Source organism: Ictidomys tridecemlineatus, chromosome 8 (assembly GCF_052094955.1).
Source record: "Ictidomys tridecemlineatus isolate mIctTri1 chromosome 8, mIctTri1.hap1, whole genome shotgun sequence".
Classification (NCBI taxonomy): Eukaryota; Metazoa; Chordata; class Mammalia; order Rodentia; family Sciuridae; genus Ictidomys; species Ictidomys tridecemlineatus.
In genome coordinates this window covers 102,062,386-102,089,785 of record NC_135484.1, presented here as the reverse complement: position 1 = coordinate 102,089,785, position 27,400 = coordinate 102,062,386, and the positions used below count along the sequence as shown (strand labels likewise).

The 27,400-nt window shown below is 32.3% G+C and overlaps 1 protein-coding gene across 1 annotated transcript; it reads right to left on the bottom strand.

Annotated features, from left to right (window-relative positions):
• Window positions 1–6: 6 nt before the first annotated feature.
• On the bottom strand, window positions 7–5,586 carry LOC101969922 (beta-defensin 110). Its single transcript, XM_005318854.2, has 2 exons — window positions 5,485–5,586; window positions 7–756 (listed from the first exon to the last, which is right to left on the bottom strand). The coding sequence occupies exons 1-2, from the start codon at window positions 5,537–5,539 to the stop codon at window positions 608–610; spliced, it is 204 nt and encodes a 67-aa protein (XP_005318911.1). The 5' UTR covers window positions 5,540–5,586; the 3' UTR covers window positions 7–607.
• Window positions 5,587–27,400: the final 21,814 nt, after the last annotated feature.

Below are 27,400 nucleotides of genomic sequence, written 5' to 3'. Positions count from 1 at the left end.
TTCTCCTTTCTGAAATTTTTCTCTTCCTTTCCTTCTCCAAATTCTCTACTAAATAATAAAAGTAGAAATCAGCACTTGTTTTGATCTTTCTCTGTTTTTTTATTCTTACAATCTATTGATATTCTTTTTTAGCCCTGTGTCTCTCACCAGAAAGAACTTCCTCTCCAAGTCTAATCTCCAAATCCCAGTGGGTTTCTATTTTTTTAATGAGGTAATTGATATAGTAGTATATTAAAATGATAGCACATTTCTATTGGAAGTTTGCATCTCAAAAAATATACTTCCCCACTTCCTTGACCTTTGGCCTAAGGTTTTCCACAATTTTATTTAAGCTAACTATTAGAGGGCACATAAATATTTGAAGTTGTTGAGGGACATCCACAAAATAAATTTTTCTTACTTCTGGTACCAAGAAATGAAGAGAAAAAAAAATGTAGTGTAAAGGCACCAGATGTTTGTGATAGAGTCCTTCTGAATAGTTCAATATTAAAATTTATTTAATTCTTTGTGTTTTATAGAGACACAGAGGCCTTGAAAGATGTAATGGAAAGACTTAGTAACACTGGTTCTCTCTTCTTGGAGCAGTGTCTCTTTTCTTCTGTCATTCTTAACTATGTATGCAGCAACGAGTTCCAGGTCTTATGCAGAAAGCAATCCTAATTTCAGTCTCAAGGCATTGATTTTTACATCGACCATTACTCCTTTTGCACTCTCTCCTCAAATCCAAACTACCATACTCAGGATATCTCTTTCTGGCTGTAAGAAGGAAAGAATGACTGGAATTAGCAAGCTAGCTACGAAATATCCATTTTTTTAAAAGTAGACAGTCCCAGAAGAAACACAGAGTGAAAATTTTCAACTGCTGGGGAAAATTTAAGTGAGTTTACTCTCCCTTTGTGCAAGGAACATCCTAGAAGTGAGAAAATGTCTTGGATTCAAGCTAAGTGTTCTGACTGTTGCCTTACAAGTGACTGGTCAGAAACTCAAGTACAGTCCCCAAAGTCAAGTATAAAAACTTTATCATAACTTATCATCTGTCAGGATCTGTCTCTGCACTCATCCTAATGCATTTATGTGGTCCTTTTCCTGCTCTCTCAGACATTATCTAACTGGCATATCATGCTTTGTGAATTCTACCTCCAGCAATTTTGGCTACAGGTTGATTTCACTTTTCAAAAATATTGAGAGAGAGGCAATTCTTTTTTTTTTTTTTTGTAGGTGGGTACTGGGGACTGAACTCAGGGGCACTTGGCCAATAAGCCACATCCCCAGCTTTATTTTGTATTTTATTTAGAGACAGGGTCTCACTGAGTTGCCTAGTGCCTCTCCATTGCTGAGGCTGGCTTTGAACTTGTGATTCTCCTGTCACCCTCCCAAGCCACTGGGATTACAGGTGTGTACCACCGTACCTGGCCCGTAGAGATTGGCAATTCTAAGAGATTCATCTACATTCTCATAACTCTCCTGTATATTTTTGGGTTTATTTTCCTGAAGAAGTAATCTAACCTAGACTTATACCTAAGGATAGCTGTGATAAACAAAAACAAAAAAAAAAAATGGGAGTAACTGGATGACATAGCCATAATTGGTCATTACATTATTTCTAAAATTATCATTGCATTCTTACCTTTTTCTTACTTCACCAAACTGTTTCTGAAATTGAAGTGATTTAAAAATGGTTTCTCCCGATCATGGTTTATGTTGCTACAACTCTTGATTACAAATGAACTCACTATGGACAGGAGAACAAATTCAGCTGGCTTCCTGTTCTGGTAAATGATTTGATTGACAATCACTTATTAATATATTATTGTACAACTACTTTTGCATTACACTGATACAGTTAAGATAAAACCTAAAATTCATAAAACCTAAAATATTTATTATGCACTTTATTTCTAGCACAATGTCTGCTAACCCCTGGTTCTCTCCTCACATTCTTCTCCTCATCAATTATGAAAAATTAGTGAGGAATTTGTTGGTGAAGTCCTGAGTATATTCTGATGATACTGGAAAATATGTCTTATAGATTGGTCTTTCTTATATCAAGAGAAGCAAAACTACAACTAGTGTCTTGCAAATATGTTCTATGTACTCTTTATCTATAGATAGTGTATACACATATGGGGTGTATATATATTTGTATATATATATATATGCATTTGTGTATATACCTAGTACTGTTTGTGTGTTTGTGTTTGTGTGTGTGTGTGTGTGTGAACTGTAAGATACCTTTCTTGTGGTTGTACATAAGGTGGAGTTCCACTGGTCGTGTACTCATATATGAACATAGGAAAGGTATGTCTTATTCATTTTGTCTTTCCTATTCCCATTTTCCCTTTTCTCCCTTCATCCCTCTTTGTCTAATCCAAAGATAAACACACATTCTATACCAGGCTCTAAGGCAGTGTTTCTCACTGTAAGAAACATTGACCTTTTGAGTTGGACAATTCTTTGTCCTGGGGGGGCTGTCCTGTAATTGCAGTGTATTTAGCAGCATCCTTGTCTTTTACCCAGCAGATGCCAGTAATACCAGTTGTGACAATCTGAAAGGCCTCTAGACATTGCTTAATGTCTCCTTGGATGCAAAATCACTCCTCACTGAGAGACATTGATCCAGTGATACTGTGAAAAGCCAAATAAATAAATACTGTTTTTGTCTACAAACATAGGGTTCAAATACCACATTTTCTCTAATTCTGCTGTAGACTTAAAGTAATTTCACTCTCTGTTTCTCATACAACTTCATATGTATCATTCACAAGTAACTGATAACATTTTATAACATTCTAATGTGTCAGAATTTTAAATATTATATGAAGTACCACTTAATATATAATCTGGAATGGGGTGAACTGTTTTAACCTACAATTTATTTTTATTTTTATTCACCTGCTTCCCATTCTTTAGGTTAGCAATAACCTCATTGGGATTGGCGGGTGGGAATCATGTCTTTTTTTCAGTGCAAAAATATACTATCTCATATTCAAAGTGCATGAGAGTCAAAGTGCATTACAGATTCAAAGAGAAGTGAGCCTTGACAATAACACATTTTTCAATTTGCAGATAAAGTGAAAGAAACATGACAGTGGCACAATATTCTAGTTCTAGACTTTCTGTGCATGAAAAAGAAAAATTACTTGAATGGAAATTTCATTGCTTTAAAAATTTAAGGACTTCCATCTAGATATCTTTTCAAAGAATTTTGTAGGTTTTTACTTGTCTGTCTGTTCTTACACCTCAGTGTTGGATGGGAACTTTCACCATCTACAAGACTGAGGGTGAAATGTAAAACTAAATGAGGTGCTTTGACAGGGTTCATTCATAGATTTGTTTTTACTCAGTTTAGTTCAATTGTCATGTGTTGGTGAGTTACAAGGTGAAAGGATCCTAACAGCTTTATTAAGGTTTTTAGTTTCTATAATCCGTGTCATGCCTCTTCTAATCTTGAGGAGAAAAAAAAAAAAAAAAAAAAAATATATATATATATATATATATATATATATATATATATATATTTTGGCTTTTGATTTTTTTAGCTTGGAGATTTCTTTTTTTCCCCATATAAAAGTTATCATTTAATGTCATACAGCCAGTAAAGAAATTTAATTATAGAATATTTAAAACAATAAGCAATGAAAATATAAATCATGTGATAAGAAGTAACAAAACATGTAATAAAAATATATTAGTTATTCTACATTTAAGTGGCTAATTTTTCTTTTTAAGTGCAGCTCAGATGTTAATAGACTTGCTTTTCTTTATAAGAAGTAATTATTGACATTGAAACATGGATTGATTCTGAAAATTTTGAATTCTTGATTAAATATTACTTATGATTTTCCTAAATAAAATATGAGAAGCATAGCAAACTAAATTATATAATTTTTACCACAGCTTGTAATTAGCATTTCAAAATAAAATAAATAAGAGTGCTTGTTATGATATTATACTTGGAGAATTTTGTATGAGTAATAGTAGGAATTATATAAAAGTTTGGTCCATGTATAACCAAAATAAATAGTAACTTTATTTTGAAAGTAAATTGCACTAAAATATATTAACAATGATGTTTGAATCTATGTCATTTTAATATCTCCTACGTGGATTATAATTATCTCAATCTGCAGTGCATGTGATTTTTATGTTTGTTAAATAAAGGCATAAATAATTTAAATTATTATTAAGAGTTACTGAGTTGCATAATATAGAGAAAAGGAACAAAAATTAAAATGCTTTCTATAGTGATCTATTAACATTAGGTATTATTAAAACAGAAGAAGAAAGTATTTATTATATGTTGAAAGCTGTATGAATCTATCAAATGAATTTTGTCTCTAAATAAAGCTGGAAAAATCCAGACTAATATAAAAATTGTGACACAAAATATATGCTATATTTTGGTGACAATTTTCAAACAATTTTCAATAATTTCTGGAAAAAGAAAAAGGAAGTTATTTTGTTAACTAAATTAACTATGTTATTGAAATTTCCTTGATGTTTGGTCTCTGTATAGAATTTTTTCTACTTGCATTCTTTAAATAATAATTTGTCAGTTTTTTAATGTGTGAAATCTTAGATGGTCATGTTGGATTTTGTGATACCAGAGAATGTACATTTATCACCTTGCTCTCTAATATGATTTCTGTTGGATTTGAAAAGTTCACTTAAGTTCTAAAAAGGGCTATTGTCCTAGAGTGAGTAAATGGGTTCTGAAAGCATTGTCACCACCACAAACAGGTTAGACTTGAGATGATCCTTCCACCTCAAGCTTTCTAACAGCAAGTTGAGTAGAAACAATGATTTCTCTATCTCCAAGACTTACTTCATTTCTGGGCTATCAATGCTGTACATTAATTAATTCAGAAGAAGAGAAGGTTGATCTAGTGTGAAGGAATAGTTTGGGGGGAATTCTCACCAAAAATATATATCTTGAGCACAAAGTATTCCTCAACATTCCCGCAAATTGTAGCATCGGTTAAACAGAAAGAAAAGGTAAATAGATCACAAACACTAAACTATTTACCCCCTTATCAGCTGATTATATTATATAACAATAATATTTTCCAGTGAAAATTAACATCTATCAAGTTTAAGTTATAGTGAAATGTTACAGGATGAAAGTGAGGGGAGTGCTGCGATGATCATATATTTTTTTAGTTTGAAAATCATTTTGCATTTACAAGTAAGGTGCAAAGGCGATAGGCCAGCTTCTCCTTATATCTCACTAACCATGGTAACATTCATCAAAACTAACAAAGTATAATTGATACAATACTGTTAAAAAAAAACATTTTATTCACGTTGTATTGGTTTTCTCACTACTATTTTTTTTTCTGTCTTAAAGTTTGCTCTCAAATACTGTATTAAATTTAACGCAGCAGTCTTTTAAGTCCTACATTATCATCGAGCTTTTAACATGAAACAATTGGTGTCTCCTGAAATTCATTAGTCTAAGTAAGCCCACAAATGTTTGCATATTACCTGGTAAAATTGTGACACAAAAGAGCAGAATTAAGAAAAAGAGATGAATCTTCATGGTAGAGAGTTTCTTAGGAAGAAAGTATCAACAGATCTTTTTTCAAGTCTGCTGTTTTAAAATAAGCAAACACAATACCCCTTTATTTATAGAGTCTCCTGGGAAATGGTTTTAACTACTGAGGCTTATCAAAAGCAAGAACATTTGTATGCGTGGCTGAATAATTCCATATTCAAAGAATGTGGTCACAAAAGTGTATCCTTAAAGTTTCTTCATAAAAATAAAACCTGAGTTACATTAAATAGACACAATATTTTAGGGATTTTACAGAAATGTTAAAAGAATTTGACCCTTAAATAGCTGGCATATATAGTATTAAATATTTTAATGCTCCTAAAGTTGTTGAATGTCTGAATCATAGAATTTTAGAGCTAGAAGTTTTCATTAAGATCACTTCTGTTTCACAAATAAAAATCATGAGAATCAGGATGGTTAACTGATTTATTTCAATTATATAATATGCATTTTTAAAAGCATAACATGATCTGAAAATAATAGATTCACTAATGAATCTGGGAAATATTCTATACACCAGATTTGTAATTATGATTTATGAGTTTCTTGTAATAAGCCATTCAAACTCAAAATTCCAAGTCAAGCATTTCTAATATTATAACTTTTTATGGAACTGACAGTGATCTCTAATTCAATTTTCATACCTGTAATTTTGATTATATAACATACATTAACAAGAGCTGGCAGCTTGTGCCATTAAATAGAAACTGATGCTGTCAAGAGAAAGCAATCAATTCTCTCTATGGCATTTCTAAGACTGTGACTCTTCAACAATAACTGCATTATAATCCTCTGAAGGGCTTGATAAATCCAGATTTCAGGGCATCTCCTGCCTTGATTTAGTAGGTCTGGAACAGAGGCCAACCATTTTCATTTCTAATAATTTCCGGAATGCTAATAATAGTACTTAAAGGGGCCTTATATCACTCTAGGTAATATGACTCATTCATTGTATAAAATACAAGTGTTGGAGATTTACAGAATATGTGTCATGGATAAATAAAGAATTGAAAGCTGTTTAGAGGTTTTAATTAAATTCATTTATGATAGAGATGAGGAAAGTAAAATCAAGAAAAATAACTTACCTGACAATGGTTATACATTACAACAAATGCTTATATTATAAAATACAAATGGAGAAGTTTGAATTAAATCACGTGTGGAAAGTGATTTAACTATGATAACTATCTGGGAAAGAAAACAAATGAAAATTCAGCAACAGCTGATAAAAGAAAGACCACTTCAATATACATTATATATATCATGTAATGTTTATTCACACATATATTATGAAGCAGTAAAATTCAGAATTGTTAGTGACTTCTAAGTTATCCTATGGTAGTCAAAGTCCATTCAGAATACTAAAAATGGAGTTCTAAAGTTTTTGACAAATATTTTTAAAAGGTAAATAAATCTCTAACACTGAAACCATTTACTCCTTGACAGGTGATTATGTTAAAAGCATAGATGAAGAAATCTGATTATCCCACAACCATTAACCAAAGGGAACTGGAAGGACTACAATAATATCACACATAATAAACTTTTAGACAAAAGTGATTGCCAAAGACAAGGCATTATTTAATGATTAAACAACCAATCCATCAGAAAGGTACAGTAAAACATTTGTTTAGCTAAGAACCTCAAAATACATAAAGCAAAAAATTTAAAAACTGAAGTCAGAAATACACAATAAGTATAATAATAGTTGGAGAACTTCATATCCCACTTTTGATAACATATTCAACTAGGCAGGTCAGTAAAGAAACAGAAACAATTAATTAATTAACACTATAAACTAACCAGACCTGTAGACATCTGTAAAGCATTCTACCCATCAAATGTGAAATATTCATTCTTAAGTGAGTATGAAAATTTCTCCAAGGTAGCCAGATATCAGGCAACAAAACAAGTATAAAATATTTTAAAAACTGAAATTACGTGAAGTATTTTCTCTGAGTATACTAGACTATATTAGAAATCAACAATAGGATAATATTAGAAAAATTCACAAATGTGAAAATTAAATAATGGTTCAAAAGTGAAACAAAGGTAAAACATAATATACTTAAGATGAATGATAAGAAAATCACAATAGACCAAAACTTTTGAAATATAGTTCATGTAGATGGAAGAGGAAGCAGCCTCAGGTAGCCAAAATGATTTTGAAAATGAAAAATGAATTTGTAGGACTCGTACTTCTTACTTTCAAATTGTATTACCAAGTCACAGAGATCAAGTGGTGCCCAGTGGCATAGAACAGATACAAAAGAGCAATAGAATAGAGTTTATAGACCAGAAATAAACCCATAAGTCATGTAAATTGATAGTTATAAGAATGCCAAAATATTTCTCTGGTGGAAGATTAGTTCTTCAAGATAGAGTGAGGAGATAAGTGGATAGTTATATGAAGAAGAGTGAATTTTGATTCTGACCTCAAACTATATACAAGAATTAGCTCAGTGAAAAACACATAATTCAAATTAAAACTACACCAATGATTTTGAAAAAACTGTTGTAAAACTTCATTACCTTGAAATAAGTAATGACTTCTTGTATTTTGTTGTTGTTGTTGTTGTTGTTGGTTTTGGTACTGGGGTTTGAATTTAGGACCACTCCATTACTGACCCACATCCCCAGCCCTATTGTGTATTTTATTTAGAGACAGGGTCTCACTGATAAAAGGAGAAGGAAGGCTATCTTTGAACTCAAGATCCTCCTGTCTCAGCCTCCTGAGCCCCTGGGATTATGAGCATGCTCAACCTTTTCCAGCCAAATTCCTGTATTTAAAAGCAAATTCAAAAGCAATGACATAAAATAATTAAGTGAACTTCATCCACATAGAAATTTTTGTCCTTCAAGGGTCACTGACAAAGTAGTTGAAAGACATAATACAGGATAGAGTTTTATGCAAATTATACATCCAAAAATAATCTAGTATACTGAATATAAAAGTAATACTTAAAACTCAACAATAATAAAGCAAATAACCTAATATTAAAAATTAGCAAAATATTTCATTTGAAGATTCTTCATAGAACATCTGCAAATTGACAATTAGCACATAAAATATGCTCAACTTTGTTAGACATTAGAGAAATGTGAATTAAAAACCATACTGAGAAGTTACATCACACATGTTAGAATGTCTATTAAAAATCAACAACAGCAAGGCACAGTGGCGCCCACCTGTAATCCCAGCGGCTCAGGAGGCTGAGACAGGAGGATCTCTAGTTCAAAGCCAGCCTCAGCAAAATCAAGGCAAAAACAGTGAGATCCTGTCTCTAAATAAAATGAAAAATAGGACTAGGGATGTGACTCAGTGATGTGAACTCAGGGTCAAGTTCCCCTGGGTGCAATCCATAGTATTCCTTCTCCTCACAAAAAAAAAAAAGAAAAGAAAAGAAAAAAAAAAAAACAACTAAGCTGGGGGTGTAGCTCAATGATAGTAACTGTGCATAGCATGAGGCTCTGAATTTAATCCTCAAGGAAATGTTTTTAAAAAGAAAAACAACAGAAAATGGGAATCCTCATACATTGCTGGTGGAATTGTAAAATAGGAGAGTCACTGGGAAAAAAGTTGTGGAACTCACTCAAAAGTTAAAAGTTTAAAGAAATTCATTGATAGATATATGACCAAAAACCTTGAAAGTAATATTCACACAAACATTTTTTAAGCTCAGTGCTTTTATATCTCTCTCTCTTTTTAATTAGTACATTATAATTACACAAAAATGTGGAGTTCATTGTGATATATTTGCAAATGTACATAACATAATTTGATCAATTTCATTGCCCAGTACCTCCTTTCTCCCCCCTACCAATCCACATCTCTACTCTACAGACTCCCTTCTTCTTTTTTTTCATGAAAGTCCACTTTTCAAATATTTTTATAACTTTCACATATTAGAGAAAATGTAGGACCCTTGGCTTTCAGAGTCTGGCTTATTTTGCATGATGTTCTCCAGTTCCATCCGTTTTTCTAAAAATGAAATAATTGTGTTCTTCTTTATGACTGCATACAACTTTACTTCACACAGTAAAGTTTACAGAGAGATATTCATAGTAGCAATTTTATAATTGGCAAAATATATATATATGTATGTATGTCTTGTAAATTGCTTAGGGCCTCACTATATTGCTGAGGCTGACCTTGGACTTGCAATCCTCCTGCCTCGCCTTCCAAGGCTCCAGGATCTGGGCATGCATCATCATACCCACCTCACACACAATGGACTATTTTTCAGCCACAGAAAGGAAGAAGCTAAGACATGAGTGAGTTTTGAATGTATTATGCTAAGTGACTTAAATCAGACACAAAAGGCCACATATTTTCTGAATTCATTTCTATGAAGTCTCCTAAATATTCAAATCTAAAGAAGCAAAAAAATAGATTAGTAATTTCCAGGGATTTGAGGAGGAGGGATGTGGTATTGACTGCTAAGCTGAGGTTTCTTTTTAGATTGATGGAAATGTTACAGAATTAAGCAATGACAATGCTTATAACAAGATTTTGCATATCTAAAACCCACTAAATTGTATACCTTAAAATGACTAAATTTATTTTTATGAATTATGTCAAAATTTTAATAAATATTTAAAAACCAGAACCTGTACCTGTTTTACATGCCCAAACCTTCCACTACTCTCTTTCATACCTGAGCTGAAGCCAATTGCCCACCAGCCTACCATTATATCCCCTGTGACTCTCCTCAATGCCAGTGGGCAGAAGCAGGTTATGTAGATGATGGTTTCCATTTGACAAGAAATCAATGAACAAATACAAAAAAAAAATAGATGTAAAGACAGAACTGAGTCCAACATTGAGAAAGGACATCTTGTGCAAACCTAAAGACTGAAGATTACAGATTACTATTCGAAGAAAGAAATACAGATAGAGTAGCAGAAAAAAATTTAGATATCCAATATGATGAATCAAGGGAGGTTCAAAGTCCTCAGAGTGAGAATTGACCTATCACTGACTTACTGAATGAAGCTAAACAGAATCAGTAATGTGCTAAAAGACACCACCAGGTTACAATTGGTGCTGGATGGATTGGTCCTGAATGATTGTTCACTGTAAGAACCCAGATTTCTGACTCATAAAGGCTGCAGTATGAAAAAGGGATTCCTATGTAAAGAATTGCTGCCAAGAAAGATGTGGATATCATAACTGATTTGGAGGCCTACCTGCCTGAGTCTCCTACTCTTTTTGGTATTTTTGTTACCTTGTCTACAGGGCAGTGTGCATGGTTTTCCTTGCTCTGTAGATGTAAATCATATGTGGTCATGCACTTCCTCCAGTAGTAGTGCCTTCACTATTACTTATTTGGACCTAGAAGTTTTTCTCATCTGTAAGTATTATTGAAATCTAAGCCATGATTATTCTTTATTAAAACAAAAGGTTTATGTGAAAAAAATTTTTTTTGAAAACTATCAATCTAGCAAATAGATTCAAATGCATAAATCTTAATTTTATATCTTGCTTTCCACAGAATTTATATCAGGAGAGGTGGGAATACATGGATGTATTTTAATAAATGGTTTTCTTTACTTTTATACCACATGGCATTATTAATGAGACTCTTCCTCCAAGGACTTCTTCTTCAAAGTATTACTATTTTGGAAACTCCAAGTGTCAAATATGTGAGAAAAAAATAGTTAAAAGAAACCATATTACAGAATATAACACTTGCAACTTCATGCAGGCCAAATCTACACAGAATTTATAAATTCCTCCCCAAATCAGTAAGGTGTGCTGTGCTATCAAGTGTTGAAGTTGTTTGTTACTGCACTAGTCCTCAGCCACAATTTATTTTAAAAAATTAGCATGAGTTTTAGCATTAGTTGATTACAAGTAATAATAATTGTAATATAATTATCTGTTAGTCTTACTCTGAACCATACTCTTTGGTAATTACATATGCTATCTTCTAAAACTCAAAACTACCTGATTAAGTTATTATTTTCTCCCCTTAAGGAATTAAAGAAAAGAAGGAAGGAAGATACAGAAATGGAAATAAAGCTTGAATAACTTCCCAAAGATCATAAAGTAGTAGAATGGAAATCACTGGACTTTGAAAGATGAGGTTATAGTTCTAAATCAGTTATTTTAAAACTTTTAAAATGTGGTGTTCTGGGATCCAACTCGTCAGTACCCTTGGGCACTATGGAGAAACACAATGTAAAAATAACCTAATTAGAAATTCTCCAAGGGACCATGATGCTCTTCCAAATCTCAAAATTCTCACCATTTTCTGTAAAAGTCTGACTTTATATATCCACAATGATAAGACTTCATGTATTAATACAATATTATTTGGAGGCTTCCGGGGTCCCTTATAATTTCTTGCTAAAGAAATTTGTTGAAACCAAGGTCACTTATTCTTCTTTTCTCAATGTATTTATCATTCAAATCAAATTATAAGAATCACATAAGATTAGAATTGTTTTGCCTCATCAAGATAGCAGCTTCCTGGTGTCTTTCTGCAAAAAGGCTCTGGGGAATTATATACATATTTAAATGTATGTGTATAAATTAAATTTATTTATATAGTCCTTTTTCTGTTGCTATAACAAAATACATGAGGCTGGATAATGAGTAAAGAAAATACATGGGCTGGGGATGTGGCTCAAGCGGTAGCGCGCTTGCCTGGCATGCGTGCGGCCCGGGTTCGATCCTCAGCACCACATATAAACGAAGATGTTGTGTCTGCCGAGAACTAAGAAAAAATAAATAAATGTTAAAATTCTCTCTCTCTCTCTCTGTCCCCCTCTCTCTCTCACTCTCTCTTAAAAAAAAAAGAAAATACATTTATTTTAAATCAGTATGTTAGAGACTAAAAATCTGAGATTGGCCATCCCCATATTTTAGTTCTCTGTTGGAGGACTCATAACAGATGTCTCACAATGGCAGAAGCACATTTATAGAAGGTCACATGACCAGACAGAAGGCCAGAACAATTCAAGAACCTCACTTACTCACTTTTAAGTGCATTTCTTAGTAGTTCCTAAAAATTCCTTTACCTTTCCACTTTAATATATACTTTCTTTAGACCCTGATCTTGCAGAGTCTTCTCGGTCAAATCATGATTGCCTTTGATTGAGGATGAATTCAAGTAGCATTTTGCTTGGACAGTAATATTCATAGTAAAACAAATTCCTTGATCTTCTGGAGAACTTAACACCTTATGTTGTTCATCATTTATCAGTGATATTTGGTATCCCAGGATGTACTTTATATTTTACTCACCCATCAGCAACTGTAGGCTCTGACAATTCCTAACCTTGGCTTAGACTATAATACTAGCAAAAAGCCCTTTTAGATTGTTTTTGTTGTTGGTTTGCTGATGTTTAAACATTTTTTGAAAGCTTAGAAAATGTTTATGTTTAATAGAAGAAAATCTTCTATGTACCTCAGGTAGAACATTAATTTACAGAATATATAAAGAGCTTTAAAAACCTGGCACCAAAAAACAACAGCAATTATTCCAAAGAATAAATGGGCCAAGGAGCTGAATAGACACTTCTCAGAATAAGAAATATGAATGGCCAAAAAATGTTCAACATCTCTAGCAATTATATAAATAAGAATTAAAATGACACTAAGCTTTCATTTCACTCCAATCAAAATGGCAGTTTTCAAGAATACAAGTAACAATAAATATTGGTGAGGATGTGGCGAAAAAGGTACCCTCATACATTGTTGGGAGGACTGCAAATTGGTGCAGCTACTCTAGAAAACAGTATGGATATTCCTCAGAAAACTCGGAATGGAACCACCATTTTACCCAGTTATCCCACTCCTTGACATATACCCAAAGAGATTAAAATCAACATATTGGAGTGATGGGACTACATGAATGTTTATAGCACAAAATTCACAATAGCTAAGCTAAGGAACCAACTTAGGTGCCCTTCAACACATGAATGGATAAAGAAATGCAATGTATATACTCAATGGAGTATTATTCAGCCATTAACTAGAATGACTTTATGACATTCACTAGCAAACAGATGTACCTGGTGACTATCATGCTGTGTGAAATAAACTGGCCATAAAAACCCAAAGAGAATGTTTTCTTTGATATGTGGAAGCTAACCCACAATAACAGGGAGAGAGGAAAGAATATATATTCAGTAGATGATACAATGGGGAATGAAGGAAAGGGAAGGGGAATAGGAAAAGAAAAAGACAGTGGAATAAATATGTAACATTTTTCCTATCTACTTACATGAATACACCACAGTGCATCCCAACATTGTGTACATCCATAAGCATTGGATACTAACTAGAACAAGATATACTTCATGCTTGTATAATTATATCAAAATAGATTTCAACTGTCATGTATAACTAAAATGAACCAATAAAAAAATAAATTAATAAACAAGCTGGGGAAAGCAGAGAAGCTGAGTGACAGTTTGGGAGAGGATTCTACCTCTGTTCTGGGAAACTACAGAAAGGTCATTTGCTGTTCTAAGTAAAATCTTCCAAATTATCTTAAGAGGATGCCTATGGAAATAGGGTGCCTCAAATACTTGTTAAGGTGATGGGGCTTCAGGAAGCCTGTCTGAAATCCTGAGACAAAGTGTGGGAGATAGTGGTGGACATCTCCCTACCATGGCTTCTAAGGAGGTTTCCAGGTAACAATTTTCAATTCGGAGTCAAGCAGGTTTAGCTCCAACTGAAGTATTGTTCATGGACCTCACTTCCATCCAGGCACCACCCCATCTGAGTTCTACCATGCAGATGATGAGGTGACAGTGCTGGTGCCAGGAGCAACATGGCAACTCTAGGCTCTTGGTCATCAGGGCAATTCCCAGAGAATGGACCATTGGTGCTGGAGTGTAATTTGATTAATCACTTTTGAATATTAAGGATTATGGTATGTTAGACTCTCTTTGTATCTTGTCCCCCAAACCAGAAAATTTAGTGTTTCCCTTCATCTTTTTCACTTTCAATTTTGTAGTGTGTGAAACTTAATCTTCTTAAGCATAACAACAATGATACTGCATACTTTATCATATTTATTTATGATAAAGTTACACAACTGGTCATGAGAGAATCAGAATGTGAATTAATTTTCTTTTGCTACAAAGCCCATGCTTTCAAATACTTTTCTGTACATTCACTAGATAAATTAAAGTTATCTGTGTATTATGAGTATGTAATTGGGACAAAGATCACCATCATTATAATGACTTTATACATGCATAGAATTTACTATAGTGATTGCATTTGTTTAATTTGTAATAGACTTTATTTTTTAGAGCATATTTAAATTCTCAGAAAAATTGAGGGGGAAGTACAGATAGTCCCTATATACTGTGAGCCAATACACATACATAATTTCCCCCATCAATTTCCTGCACCAGAATGATACATTTGTTATAGTCAATTGAACTATATTGCCACATATTCAACATACAGACATTACAGTTTGCATAAGAGCTGTGTTAATGTTGTATATTCCATGGATTTTGACAAATGTGTAATAATATGCATTCATCATTATGGTATCGTACAAAATATTTTCATTATCCTAAAAATGTCTTGTGCTCTGCTTATTTACCCCTTCCTCTTCTCTTCTCTGATCCCTTTCTACCATTGATCCTTTCAGTCTCTGGAGTTTAGCTTTTTCCAGAATGTTGTATAATTGAAGTAATATAGCCTGTAATCATTTAGATTGTTTTCTTTAACTAATATATAGCTGTTCTCTTCATGTTTTTTTTTTCTGTGGATAGGTCTTTTTGTTTGCTGAATGGTAATGTTGACTGGAATGGATGTTATACCATTATAAATCCATTCACATACACAGGGTATCTTGGTTGCCTCCACACAAGGAAATCTTGGTTGCTTCCATGTTTGGGAAATTGTGTTAACAATGTTGTTAAAAATAAAGTTGTGTTAACAATAAAGTTGTTATGAACATTCTTGGGTAGTCTTCTGAGGAGATGTATTTTCAGTTCACTTAAGTAAATACCATGGGCATGATTGCTAGTTATGGAAATGTATATTTAGTTTTGTATGAAAGTTCCTTGCCTTCCAGATTGACTGTATGATTTTGCATTTCTAACAGTAATGAATGAGATTACTGTTACCACTCATCATTGCCAGCATTTGGTTTGACCACTGTTTTGGATTTTGGCCATTAAAATAGGTGTGCAGTGTTAACTCTTTGTTATAATTTTCAGTTCCTTAATAAAGTATGGTACTTGCGATGCTTAAGTTTCTGTGAAATCTTACCTGAGTTAAGGAACACCCAAGTAATTGATGAAGATTGTCTTTGGATGTGTCTGTGAAGGTTTTTCTGCATAGCTTGACATTTGAATCAAGATAATGACTAGAGAAGACGTGCCCTGACCAGTGTGAATGGGCTTGTCTGATTCATTAAGGGCTCAGAACAGAAAGGCAGAAGAAAGGCAAATTACTAACTCTCTTCTTAAGCCAAGATACCACTTTCTTCCGTTCTTGGACATCATAGTTACTATTTCTCAGGCCTTTGGAATCTGGAACTTGTACCAGTAACCTCCTGCTTCTCAGATCTTCATGCTTAAACTAGATTGGACCTCAAGCTTTCCTGGTTCTTCAGTATGCAGAAGATATATCATGGTTTTCTCAATCTCGAAGTGTGTGAGCCCTTTCTTAAGATAAATACATTCACATCCTATTTGTTCTGTTCTTTTCCTGTAAAACCTTGACTTATACAACCTTAAATATATTTTCACATGATTATTTTCTATCTGCAAATCTGCTGTGGTGAGAGGTGTCTGTTCAGATTTATTGTCCATTTTTTTTAACTGAGTTGCTCCTTTTCTTTTGGTTGAGGTTTTTTGGAATTTTTCATTTTGTTGTTGTTATTGTGATTGTATTGTCATTCTGGTTGGTGAGCCCCAGCCCTGCTGGGCAAGTGCTCTACCACTGCAGTACACCCTGAACCCCTTAGTTGTACAGGTTTAAATGCCCTTTGTTTATTCTGGTAGTAGTATTTTCTCAGATATGACTTTTGCAAATCTTTTCTCCATTCTGTGGCTTGACTTCTCATCCTCTGAATGTCTTTCACAGAGCAGAAGTTTTAATTTTAATGAAGTACAGCTTATCAATTATTTCTTTCATATATCATACCTTTGATGTTGAATCTAAAAAGTCACTGTTAAACTCAAGGTCATCTAGATTTCTCCTCTGTTACCATCTAGGAAACTTTATATCTGATCTATTTTGAGTTAATTTTGATAAAGAGTGTAAGATCTGTGTTCAAACTATTTTTAATAACAGCAGTGATATGTAAAACTTTACAGGATGAATTTAAGAACAAATTAGTAAAAATGGAAGAAATTTTATATAATAAAATACTTTTATTTGCCTCAATTTTTATTACTAGGTAATATTTAGGCACATGGGAAGATTTGATCAGATAATTTCAGTGATCTCACACATTCTTTGTCATACTCTCTTTCCATGACACTTTTCAAGAAACACTCATTTAAGCCTACTATCAAGCAATCAGGCCATGAAAACAATTGTCATTATATTTTTATTCTGGTCCTAGATAGGTAGATTAATTTTTATCAAAAAATTAATACAAAGATTTATTTTTAATAACTAATTGAAAGGCTGTTTTAGTAATCAGGCCATGCAATTATAAGTTTTAATCCTAATTCAGGAAGACTGACCTTTTTATTTTCTGTTTTACAAATCCTATCACACTGAAATTATAATTTGTATCACTATATACATTAAGATATATTAGTATATAAAGATGCTTCTTAATATTTCACCCTATTACACAACTAATTTTAAAATACTTGCTTAAACCAGTGTTAAAATGTAGATTGGATATGTGTCCAAGAAATAAAAAAGAATTAGTGTGCTTGAATTTTATCATGGGAAATGCCTGTGGAGGGGGAAAATAAACAGAAGGCTTCTTATCTCACCTAAAAGAAATGGTTGGAAAAAGATGAGAGGCATATATAAAATTCACAGCCCAGGAGCTCAGACTCACAAAATAGCTGAGCCCTAGTCAGGGAATTGTAGAATGTTTCCCTTTACACAGCACCTTACCACCACAGCAACAGGGTTTCTATGTCATAATAGGGTTTGCAATTTAAAATTTGTGAGGTTTAAATTTAAATTCTATTTAAGAAGAAATCTCTAGGTAAGCTCAAGAAACAACAGGGAAAATAAATCAAGGCACTAAAACAAACTTAAGGCTCTAACATCTACAGCTAAAGGAAACAGAAAACAGGGTAACTCCTAGTTGGATAAACATCAAACCTCATACTAAAGCCCTATTTATCTCAGTTCATTTTACCAAATAGGTCATGCCCAGATATCAACAAAATACTGAAGACATGGTTAAAAGCACAAAACAAACAAAACAAAAGGAAGCAAAGATATTAATAAAAACCACAACTTTGAAAAGACAAAGCAAGCATCAAAACAAAACTATGAAAAACAGTGGTGTGCAGAGCTATTTAATAAAGGATCACAATCCATAGAGTTTATAAAGATTTGATATTAAAAGTCCTAGCCAAGTTTTATATGTTCTGTATTGTGTGCACAGCATGATAATTTCCTTAATTAATTATCTTGTAATACTACCTAAGAAACATTGCTCTATTCAGATAACCAAAAGTAAAATGTCAGACATTCTCTTTCCAAAAGAATTATCAACTTATTTATAATCTTCTCACTATTGTCCTCTCAAGGAAGAGACTCAACTTGTTTTCCACAAGAATTTTCAAGTTAGTTATAATCTTCTCACTACTGTCCTCTCCAGGAGAGTGGGACAAAGTACTGTGGGTCAAGGACCTTCTCCTTCTATCCACTTCCCTTTTTCTATCCACTTCTCAGACAGATCAAGTGTCAATACATGTCTATTTTGTCTTATCAACTATTTCATATGCAAAATTATAAAAGGTGACAGTCTTGTATTGAGGGTTAGAGGAAATACATTACAAAATATCCTTTTCTGTATCTATTCAAACTAGACTCACAGCTATTAGAAAATCAGCTCCAACAATACATTTCCTAATATTGTTGTTTTATATTATTTAATTAATTTAACTCAAGTAATTAATTATTAACTACCATTCAACCACAATGAAGATAACATGTGTTTGTGATTGCAAGCCCATAGTAGTGCTACAGGTTATAGTAGTACTGTAGCACTACCACCACCACTGCAAATAATGATAGTAATAATAATAATAACTTTAGTGATTTTTATAAAGATATGCTATACCTTTTTATTTAATTTTTATGAGATATGAGATATAATTGTCCTCATTTTGTGTATAATAAAACCACAGTTTTGAAATTTAACTATGTTGCTTATAGTCACCTAAATAAGTGGCATTTTAAATGACTGAGATATAGTCATCTTCCTCACCAATATGTACTACTGCCTACTCCTAAAAATTAGGCCCCCTGAACACTCTTCCAGTGCTATGTGAATAAGTTGAAATTCAATTTACTGTGAAATTTAAGTAGAAAATTCTGGAACTGTAATTATGATAGTTGGGGGGCCCTGAAAAGTTATGAACAGAAATATTGATACAAAGATTGTAGAATCATTAAACCAGGTATAATGCCATCTATTCTTTATGCCCTAAATTATAATCCATACTGTACTGAATACAAAAATGACCTAACTAAGATATGAGTGAGTATTCATGGAAGGAACATTTTTATTGAAAATTCTTGGTCCACTAAAGTGCATGTTTTCCTCTGGTTATGGATATTCTGTCATTATACTGCAAAGATCTTTCAAGTTTTATTTATTTTTCAAATAAATAAAGTTTTATTTATTTAAGGACTCAGCAACCTTTAATGGAAGATTATACCTTTTTACTGACACTAAAAGCTTCAGTATATATTGCTTTGTCTCTCAATCATGAATCTTAGGACTTGATGCTCTTGTACTCCATGAGTTCTATATTAGAGCATATTAGATTCTGAATTAGAATATGCTGGACTTTTCCTTTTTAATCTTTCTGATACCTAGATGGTTGGTTTGTGCAAGAAATATGCTGGGCAAGAATATTGCTAAAGGTTTTTTTTCTCAATATCTAACATTTTCAAAGGCTTTTTTCTAAGGCAAATACAAGGCATGTGTGCGATTTACTTATATTAGAGAAAGCAAAGTTAATTGAACATAAAAATTATTTACCACACATACTTTTATCTTTAAATTTGATGCCTAAAAAATACCTTGCATTAATGTGTGTGTGTGTGTGTGTGTGTGTGTTTGATGTGTGAATTTATGTTTGTAAATATATGTGAGAGTCATGGGGGTTTTAATTTCCTTGTTTACTTTCATGTATTGAGTTTTTTAGTTTTACTACTTAATCTATTTCTATATTTTCCCTAGCTTGTTAAAGTTATTTCAATTTCATTTACCAAATTCCAATCAGGAAAGCAAAACTACTCTAACTAATCCAAATACATAATTATTTGGATTATTTATTATACTGGCAATAGAGAAGTTGGAGAGTCAAATAGGATGGTGAAAGAATCCCAAGAGGAACAACTGCAGATGCCTTGAGCTTAGAGACAGAGAAGCCATTGATCTTACAGAACCTAAAGGCTGTGGCTATTCAGTGGGATGCAGAACTGTATTGTGGTTTAATAGAAAAGAGGTGAGATCGTGGAGATTGATGATGTCTAATAAGTAGCTTTAAACAAAGGAGCAATAACGCTGTGCCAGAAAATACTGCCCTGTTTTCCTCTAGTGGTCTCAGGGTTAGTTCTTCTGTTGAGGTCTCAGATACATATTTGTATCACTAACTGTTGTCGAGGGTAACCCAAATCCTGAGTTTTAGCAGCACAGATATTTAAACGATGATGATTATGATGATTCTTTTGTGCGGAGATGCAGTCTCATATGTAGTTTATTAGCTCTCATTCTTTTATTAATTACTGTATTTGAGGGATTTCTCTATACCATGCATAGATCTGTTTTCCATGCAATTCTCATTTTTCCATATCTCATCACTTTGTGAACAGCACAATGTCATTTCCCATCCCACTGGTAATTTGAGGAGTTTCAGTTTAAAATTTTTATGAAAAATGATGTTATGAACATTTGATTCATGTCTTTTGATGAATTTGAATACATAATTCTGATGACTATAAACTTAGGAGCCATGTTTAAATATTTCCAATTGTTCCACCTTTTTTCCAGTACTTGATTATGTCCCATGTTTTCTGTTTTAGTCCCTTTTATGGATGGTGGTATTTTATATTGCCTTGATTTGCACTTTACTTAGTAATGAGGTTGAGCTCATTATTAATTATTTATTGAACACCTGTTTACATGTATCTATTGGTTTTTTCTTTATATTCTGAATGACTTCTTTTAGGCAAGGGAATGTCTAAAATTTTTTCCCACTCCATTTTCCTTTCCTAAATATATTTTAGTAAATAGAAATTAAAGTGAAATTTAAATTAAATTGAGAAAATAACAATTTATTAATATTTAGTTAGCAATTTTTAACAGATATTTTTTGATATATTTGCTATTTTAGGTCTATGATTTTTTTGTTTTATAATTCACATTTATATATGTAATCCACCTGGAAATGGATTCTGATTGGCATTTTAAGGTGTACTACATTGACTATAAAGGAAGAACAAGATCCACTTTTTTTCACAAGTGATATTTAATAATAGTACCATTTATAGAAAAAGTCAATTTCCCCTATGACTCATATGTCTCATCTGTGTTATAATTAAAATGACTACTATAAATATATGGATCTACTTCTAGATTTCCTAAGTTGTTATAATACTGAATACATTCACCAATACCACACATATTTAATTACTAAAGTTATATATAGCTCTTAATATCCCGTAGAACAAATTCTTCAAATTGGCCCTTTTTAAGAATAACTTGCCTCTTCTTGACTCTTTATTTTCCTACACATGGTAGAATTAAAATTTCAGTTTTGGTGGGATTTGAATCCTGGGATTTAACTCTGATTTCTCTGAATCTATAGATTATTTAGAAAAATTAAAGTGTTTAAACATGGTACTTTAAAATCAAAACGACTATATGATTGTTATGAATGAAATCATAGTAATAGTATGATTAATATCTTTACGTTATATTGATAATTTTTTGTGGTGAAATTTATTCTATTAGGATTATTTCTTGAAACTTAATGCTTCCCTAAAAGGTATCATTTTTTAAAATTTTTGTTTTCAATTTTGTTTCTTGTTGTTGATTACTGTTTTTCTTTTGTGGTACCCAGGGCCTCATATGTAGACAACATTCTATCACTGGGCTATATCCCAAGCCCTTTCATTTGTTTCTGATACATAGAAATATAATTTATTTTTCATACTGACTTTGTTTAGTGACCTTGCTGAATTGGTAATATTAACTTTAGGGTTGGTAGAGTTTTAAAATATCTGGGTATATATTTATGGTCTGCGAATAATGACAGCTTTATTTCTTCCTCTCCATTTCTTAGACTATTTGTCCTTATTCTTAGCTGAAAGGAATGGTGCAGTCCTGTAGTGTAATATTGTACAGAAGTATTGACAAATTTAACATTCTTGATTTGTTTTTAAACACGAAGGAAAGTGTTTAACAATCCACTGTTAAATTCAACATGTGAAATAGGTTTCAACATGGCTAAATTTTTCACTTTAAAAATAATCCCTCTGGGGCTGGGGCTGTAGCTCATTGGTAGAGCACCCACCTTGCATATGTGAGGCACTGGGTTCAATCCTCAACACCACATAGAAATAAATAAAGATATTGTGTCCAACAATAATTAAAACTTTTAAAATAATCCCTCTGTCTTTATTTTTATCATAAATGAATGTTAAATTACTTCTACAAATCACTAGAAAAAGAGTCACAACTAATTAAAAATGGGCATAAGATTCAAATACAAATTCAAGAAAGGTAGCATATCTAATGACCACAAAGTTTGTAAAAATGATTATCAACATCATTTGTGGAAAGGAAAGAGGAAATTAATCCCAGTATGATATACACTTACACATATAACAGAAAAACTGAAATTAAGAAAAACAAGGACCAATCAGAAATATCAATACTTCTTCTGGAAAATTAAATTTTTTATTATACATTTTCAAAACTGTATCTACTAAAGATATACACATGAATAACTTAGGTTGAAACATTGCTTCTCCTAAATATATACCCATTAATTATGAATGCATGTATTAATAAAATTATTACAGCTTCAGTCACATTTTCTAATTCTTTTTAGAATGGATACATATATTGTAATACAGTATACTGAGAAACCACAGAAGTAGTATTCAAGGTTTAGTTCATCAGCCAAAATATCAAGATGCAAGCAGCCTTTTTTTTTAAGCTCCAGATTGACACAGATCTTAAAACATAGCTCTATTCATACCAGCAACATCACATTATGATGTGAACACCCCAATGTATTTCCACTGTATCCAGGGACTGTATAAGGATATATTTTGTTCATAAGGTTAACCCCAAACTGGCATGTGCACATGTTATGTTAATACAAAATATCTAAGAAAAAAAACAAAACAAATATAAAAACTTGGGTACAAGCCAGGTGCAGTGGTGCACACCTGTAATCCCAAAGGCCCAAGAGGCTGAAGTGGGAGGATCAAGAGTTCAAAGCCAGCCTCAGCAAATGCAAAGTGTTAAGCAACTCAGTGAGACCCTGTCTCTAAATAAAATACAAAATAGGGTTGAGGATGTGGCTCAGCTGTTGAGTACTTCTGAGTTCAATCCTCAGTACCCCCCCCAAAAATAAAAAAAAAAATAAAAAATAAACCCTCAGGTACAAGTAGGCTCTGTTTATCAACTTATATACCCAGCTTGCCCCTGTGAATTTAAATGACTCACTTTCTTTTCTTAACCTGGGTTTAGTCCACACTTTATAAGTCACATTTACAAGCAAGACTGACAGCCATGAACACAGACTGCAGAACAATACAAAGTAGTATTCAGCAGTGGGAAGAGCCTGAAGAACCATTATCTATCTTTAGAGTTGATGTCACAAGATGTTGGAACATGGTACAAGTCTCTAGGCTAGATGAGGCATTAAGCCCAGGCACTGACCCTTCCTCTCAAGGCTTCCTTTCAATCTTTGTCAACATATTCTTACCACATAATGCCTGGCTATGACAGAAATTACTGTCATAAAAACTATGTGTGTATACATAGACATGTATAATTCTGTTTTTTTTCAATAAAATTTAATTTAAAAATGTACTAGGAATCTAACATGGTAAGAATAATTTGATTGTATATGGCGACATCTTAAAAATACAAACAAAAGAATTTAATACTATTCATAACACATAAATGTTGTTATTGTTGTGATTGTTATTATTATTATTATTATTATTTCATACTAGGAACAGGGATTTATCACACTTCTTTTTCCTGTTCAATATAATCACCCTTTTGAGGTTATTCTCAAAATACTGGCTGTGAATTTGGATTATTTTTATTTTTGAGAATGCTTAAACATGAATTGGTGTGAACATACATTATATACAAAGATATGAAAAATTGTGCTCTAAATGTGTAAAAGAATTGCATTCCACTGTCATGTATTTTCAAAAATAAAATCAATTAAAAAAAGAATTGTAAAATGTGAAAAGGAAAAGTATAAGCAATTTGAGAAAGCTATGAGGTTTCTATAATGTTTTAAAGTTCTTGCACCAGTTTTCACTGGACTCAGGGTGACATTATTTATCAATTTTCTCCCAGTCCTGTCTCTCTTCCAAGAATGCTTTTTTAGTAAAATATCACAAATTACTTACCACATTCTTTTCACAATAAGCAAAGAATTGGACCCAGAATTTCTCAAAACATAGTAGTCTCATTATGGGATTTTCTTCACTCTGCTTTTTGTTTGTTTGTTTGTTTCTATGTTCAAAGATCCACTCTGTGTTCTGAGTAGATCTTCCAAATAAACAACAATGTTCATGAATTGTTCAGGCTCCAAAATATTTTAATTAATTCTTTATTTATTACAGATCTATTTGCAGAAATACTAGGTTGTAGATGAATAATGAGCAATAATGAAATAACAAAAAGTAGTTAAAATGAGGCCTGTATTTGGGTCTCATAGTCTTCAGTCACTTGTGAGTCTGTCAGTTCACATTGTGTTACACAGAGCAGAGTTGTAGGCCTTGTACAAAATGTCAGCCTAAATTGTCCTTGACCACAGTGACTTTTACAATGACCACCAATCATTCTACATGCTTCCCACCAATTAAAGGAAATAGGAAGCTTTTTATCTTTGGCTGAAAAAGACAAGAATGGTTAGAATTAATCATTTGGGCATAAAATGTCATGATTTAAAAGGAAATACATTTAAAAAACAGACAATAGAAGAGAAATAAAAGAAAGACATTTTTACATTGGAATATTTTTGTCCCTATCTTTATCAGAACAAATCAAGGAAACCAGCAAGTACATAATTTCTTTTTTTGAGAGTGGGGGGATACTCAAATTGAACTCAGGGACACTTGACCTACGGAGCCACATCACCAGCCCTATTTTATATGTATTGTTTACAGACAGGGTCTCTTCTTATGTTGAATTCTCATCCCTTAGAACCATTAAATATGAGTGGCCTAATCTCCATCCTGCTTCTCATTTGTTACTCAGGCCAGCTGCCAGTCTACAGTAAATGTTTTCCTCCTCCACAAGATTCCATTGCCCAATGGAACCTGACCTCAGCATTTTAAAAACATTGAAATATTGAAAGGTAACCTTTCTTTTATCTCTGTGTGTTTATCACATTCTCTTGGCTGTATATCCCATAGCCTTTCACAATAGAAATTTTGTTTAAACAGCAGACACTTTTTGAATATTTCCATAATGAAATAATAAATGACCAAAAACAGTGGGCACAGTGAACATTTCAGTAGTCTCTCAAATTATTGGTACTACCCTGCCTTCTTTTTCCCTTTAAAATTTTAGAAACTATACAAATGATAATTTTTTTCCCAGTCTCACTTTGCACTGTAATTTCTTGGATTCTGTAACATCCACAATCATGGAGGGAGAGATAGGGATCTGGATATAGTGTGCATCTTTCACTAATAGAAGTTCCAAACTATAGGAGAAACTTCCATTTCTTCCCTGTATCATCACAGAACAAAAGTACAAATAACTGTATCAGATCAGAGCACATCAAGAGTGTGGATCACTATAATAAATAGCTTTTATATTATCCAATATATTGTCTTAGAAATTGCATATCTAAAATTAATAGACAAATATACACAAGCACTACTGGATCAGAATAAGTGAGATGCTGTCACTAGTATCTATAAGTATTTTTTTTAATCTCAGAGACCTTTTAATTCTAAAGTTAGCCAATTCTTATCCATAATTTTTGGTAAAATATTGTATATAGGTGTTTTATGTGTATACTAACCATATCAAATAAAGCAGTAATATCACTGTTGAGTTTTGTAATAAGCATCTGAAGCAGTTGAGAATTTTGTGACTGCACTACCAAAGTGCATAAAAAGGATATCTTTTTATCAGTCTCTGGACTTGCAATGAGTAGAACTCAGATATCTGGGAATCAGTACTTCAAAAAGTTCTGCTAGATAATAATTGTATATGTTTATTAGTAATGATAATAATAATGCACATCCAATATTTACCCTGAGAGAGGAAAGATATTTCATAACCAAATCACCTCTGCATAGTCATATATGTAGAGTAAGAAACATAGAAACTTAGAGAGCTGTTTAGTCAAGAAGCTTAGGTTTAGAACAAAGGTTACCAGAGATAGTATATATTATTTTTCTATATTAATGCAACTCTATAATTAATATAAATTTAAAAATGAAATAATTAATATAAGTAGGCAAATTAATGTAAATGTCAGTATAGATAGAGAAATTTTGAAATATAGAGATCAAGATAGACTTATAATAATAGCTATAAGATACAGATAGATATGGATTTAAATATATAGATGTACAGTCTGGGCAAGATAATTTTTATTTAGAGGAATAAGAAATTCAGAATTGCAAACTCAAGAATAGAAGAAACTTTCTACTAAACTTTTGCATGAAAGTCATTATGAGAAAATGTGAAATTTTTCATTTTTTTTATCACAAATGCAGGCTATTTCACTTGTATATATCCAATGACTTCTAGGAGCCAACAAGTGATGACTACTGACACTTGTTTAAAAGAAAAAGACTCAGCAAAAACTGTTACTATATACAGATAATTGTGATAAAGTCCACTGATTCTTAAAAATTGCCTTTCTTATACCATAACTGAAGTGTTGCAATAACAACAATACTATTTATATAATAGAATAACAAATGGAAAATTATTTTTCTATACATTCTGGATATAAGATTGTAAGTATCAATGCTTAGCACCATGACTGAATTCTTGCTGCACGCTAGAATCAACTCACTTTGAATCTTCTTATAGTAACAAATCTGAGTAAAATCTCATTTAGTTGACAGCATTTAACCTTCAGAGAATATTCAACATTGGCTTCAGGATTCAGCAAGTGAATTTTATATTGCATGCTTTTGTCCTTGTTTCTTGCTGTCACATATTTTTGTCTTTTTCTCATCTTTTCATTCTGTCTCTAAATATGTGCATTACTTTATATTATTTCTTTGATTCTTCTCTCTCCCTGTATCAATATCTTCATTTATTCATTGATAAAATAGATAATAACTGATTACTTGCTATATATAATGCACTGTGCTAAACATCAGCAATGATTTGGAAGATGAAAAGTTAAATGTGGTCCCCGTATAAATTAACTGGAATAAAACCTCAACTCTAAAGTCTTTTTCAGAATACAGTCTCA

Coding starts and splice junctions, on each gene's coding strand:
- LOC101969922 (XM_005318854.2), bottom strand. CDS start 5,539: ATGAAGATTCATCTCTTTTTCTTAATTCTGCTCTTTTGTGTCACAATT. Junction 757..5,484: donor TTGTGTCACAATTTTACCAG/GTAATATGCAAA, acceptor TCCTTCTTACAG/CCAGAAAGAGATATCCTGAG.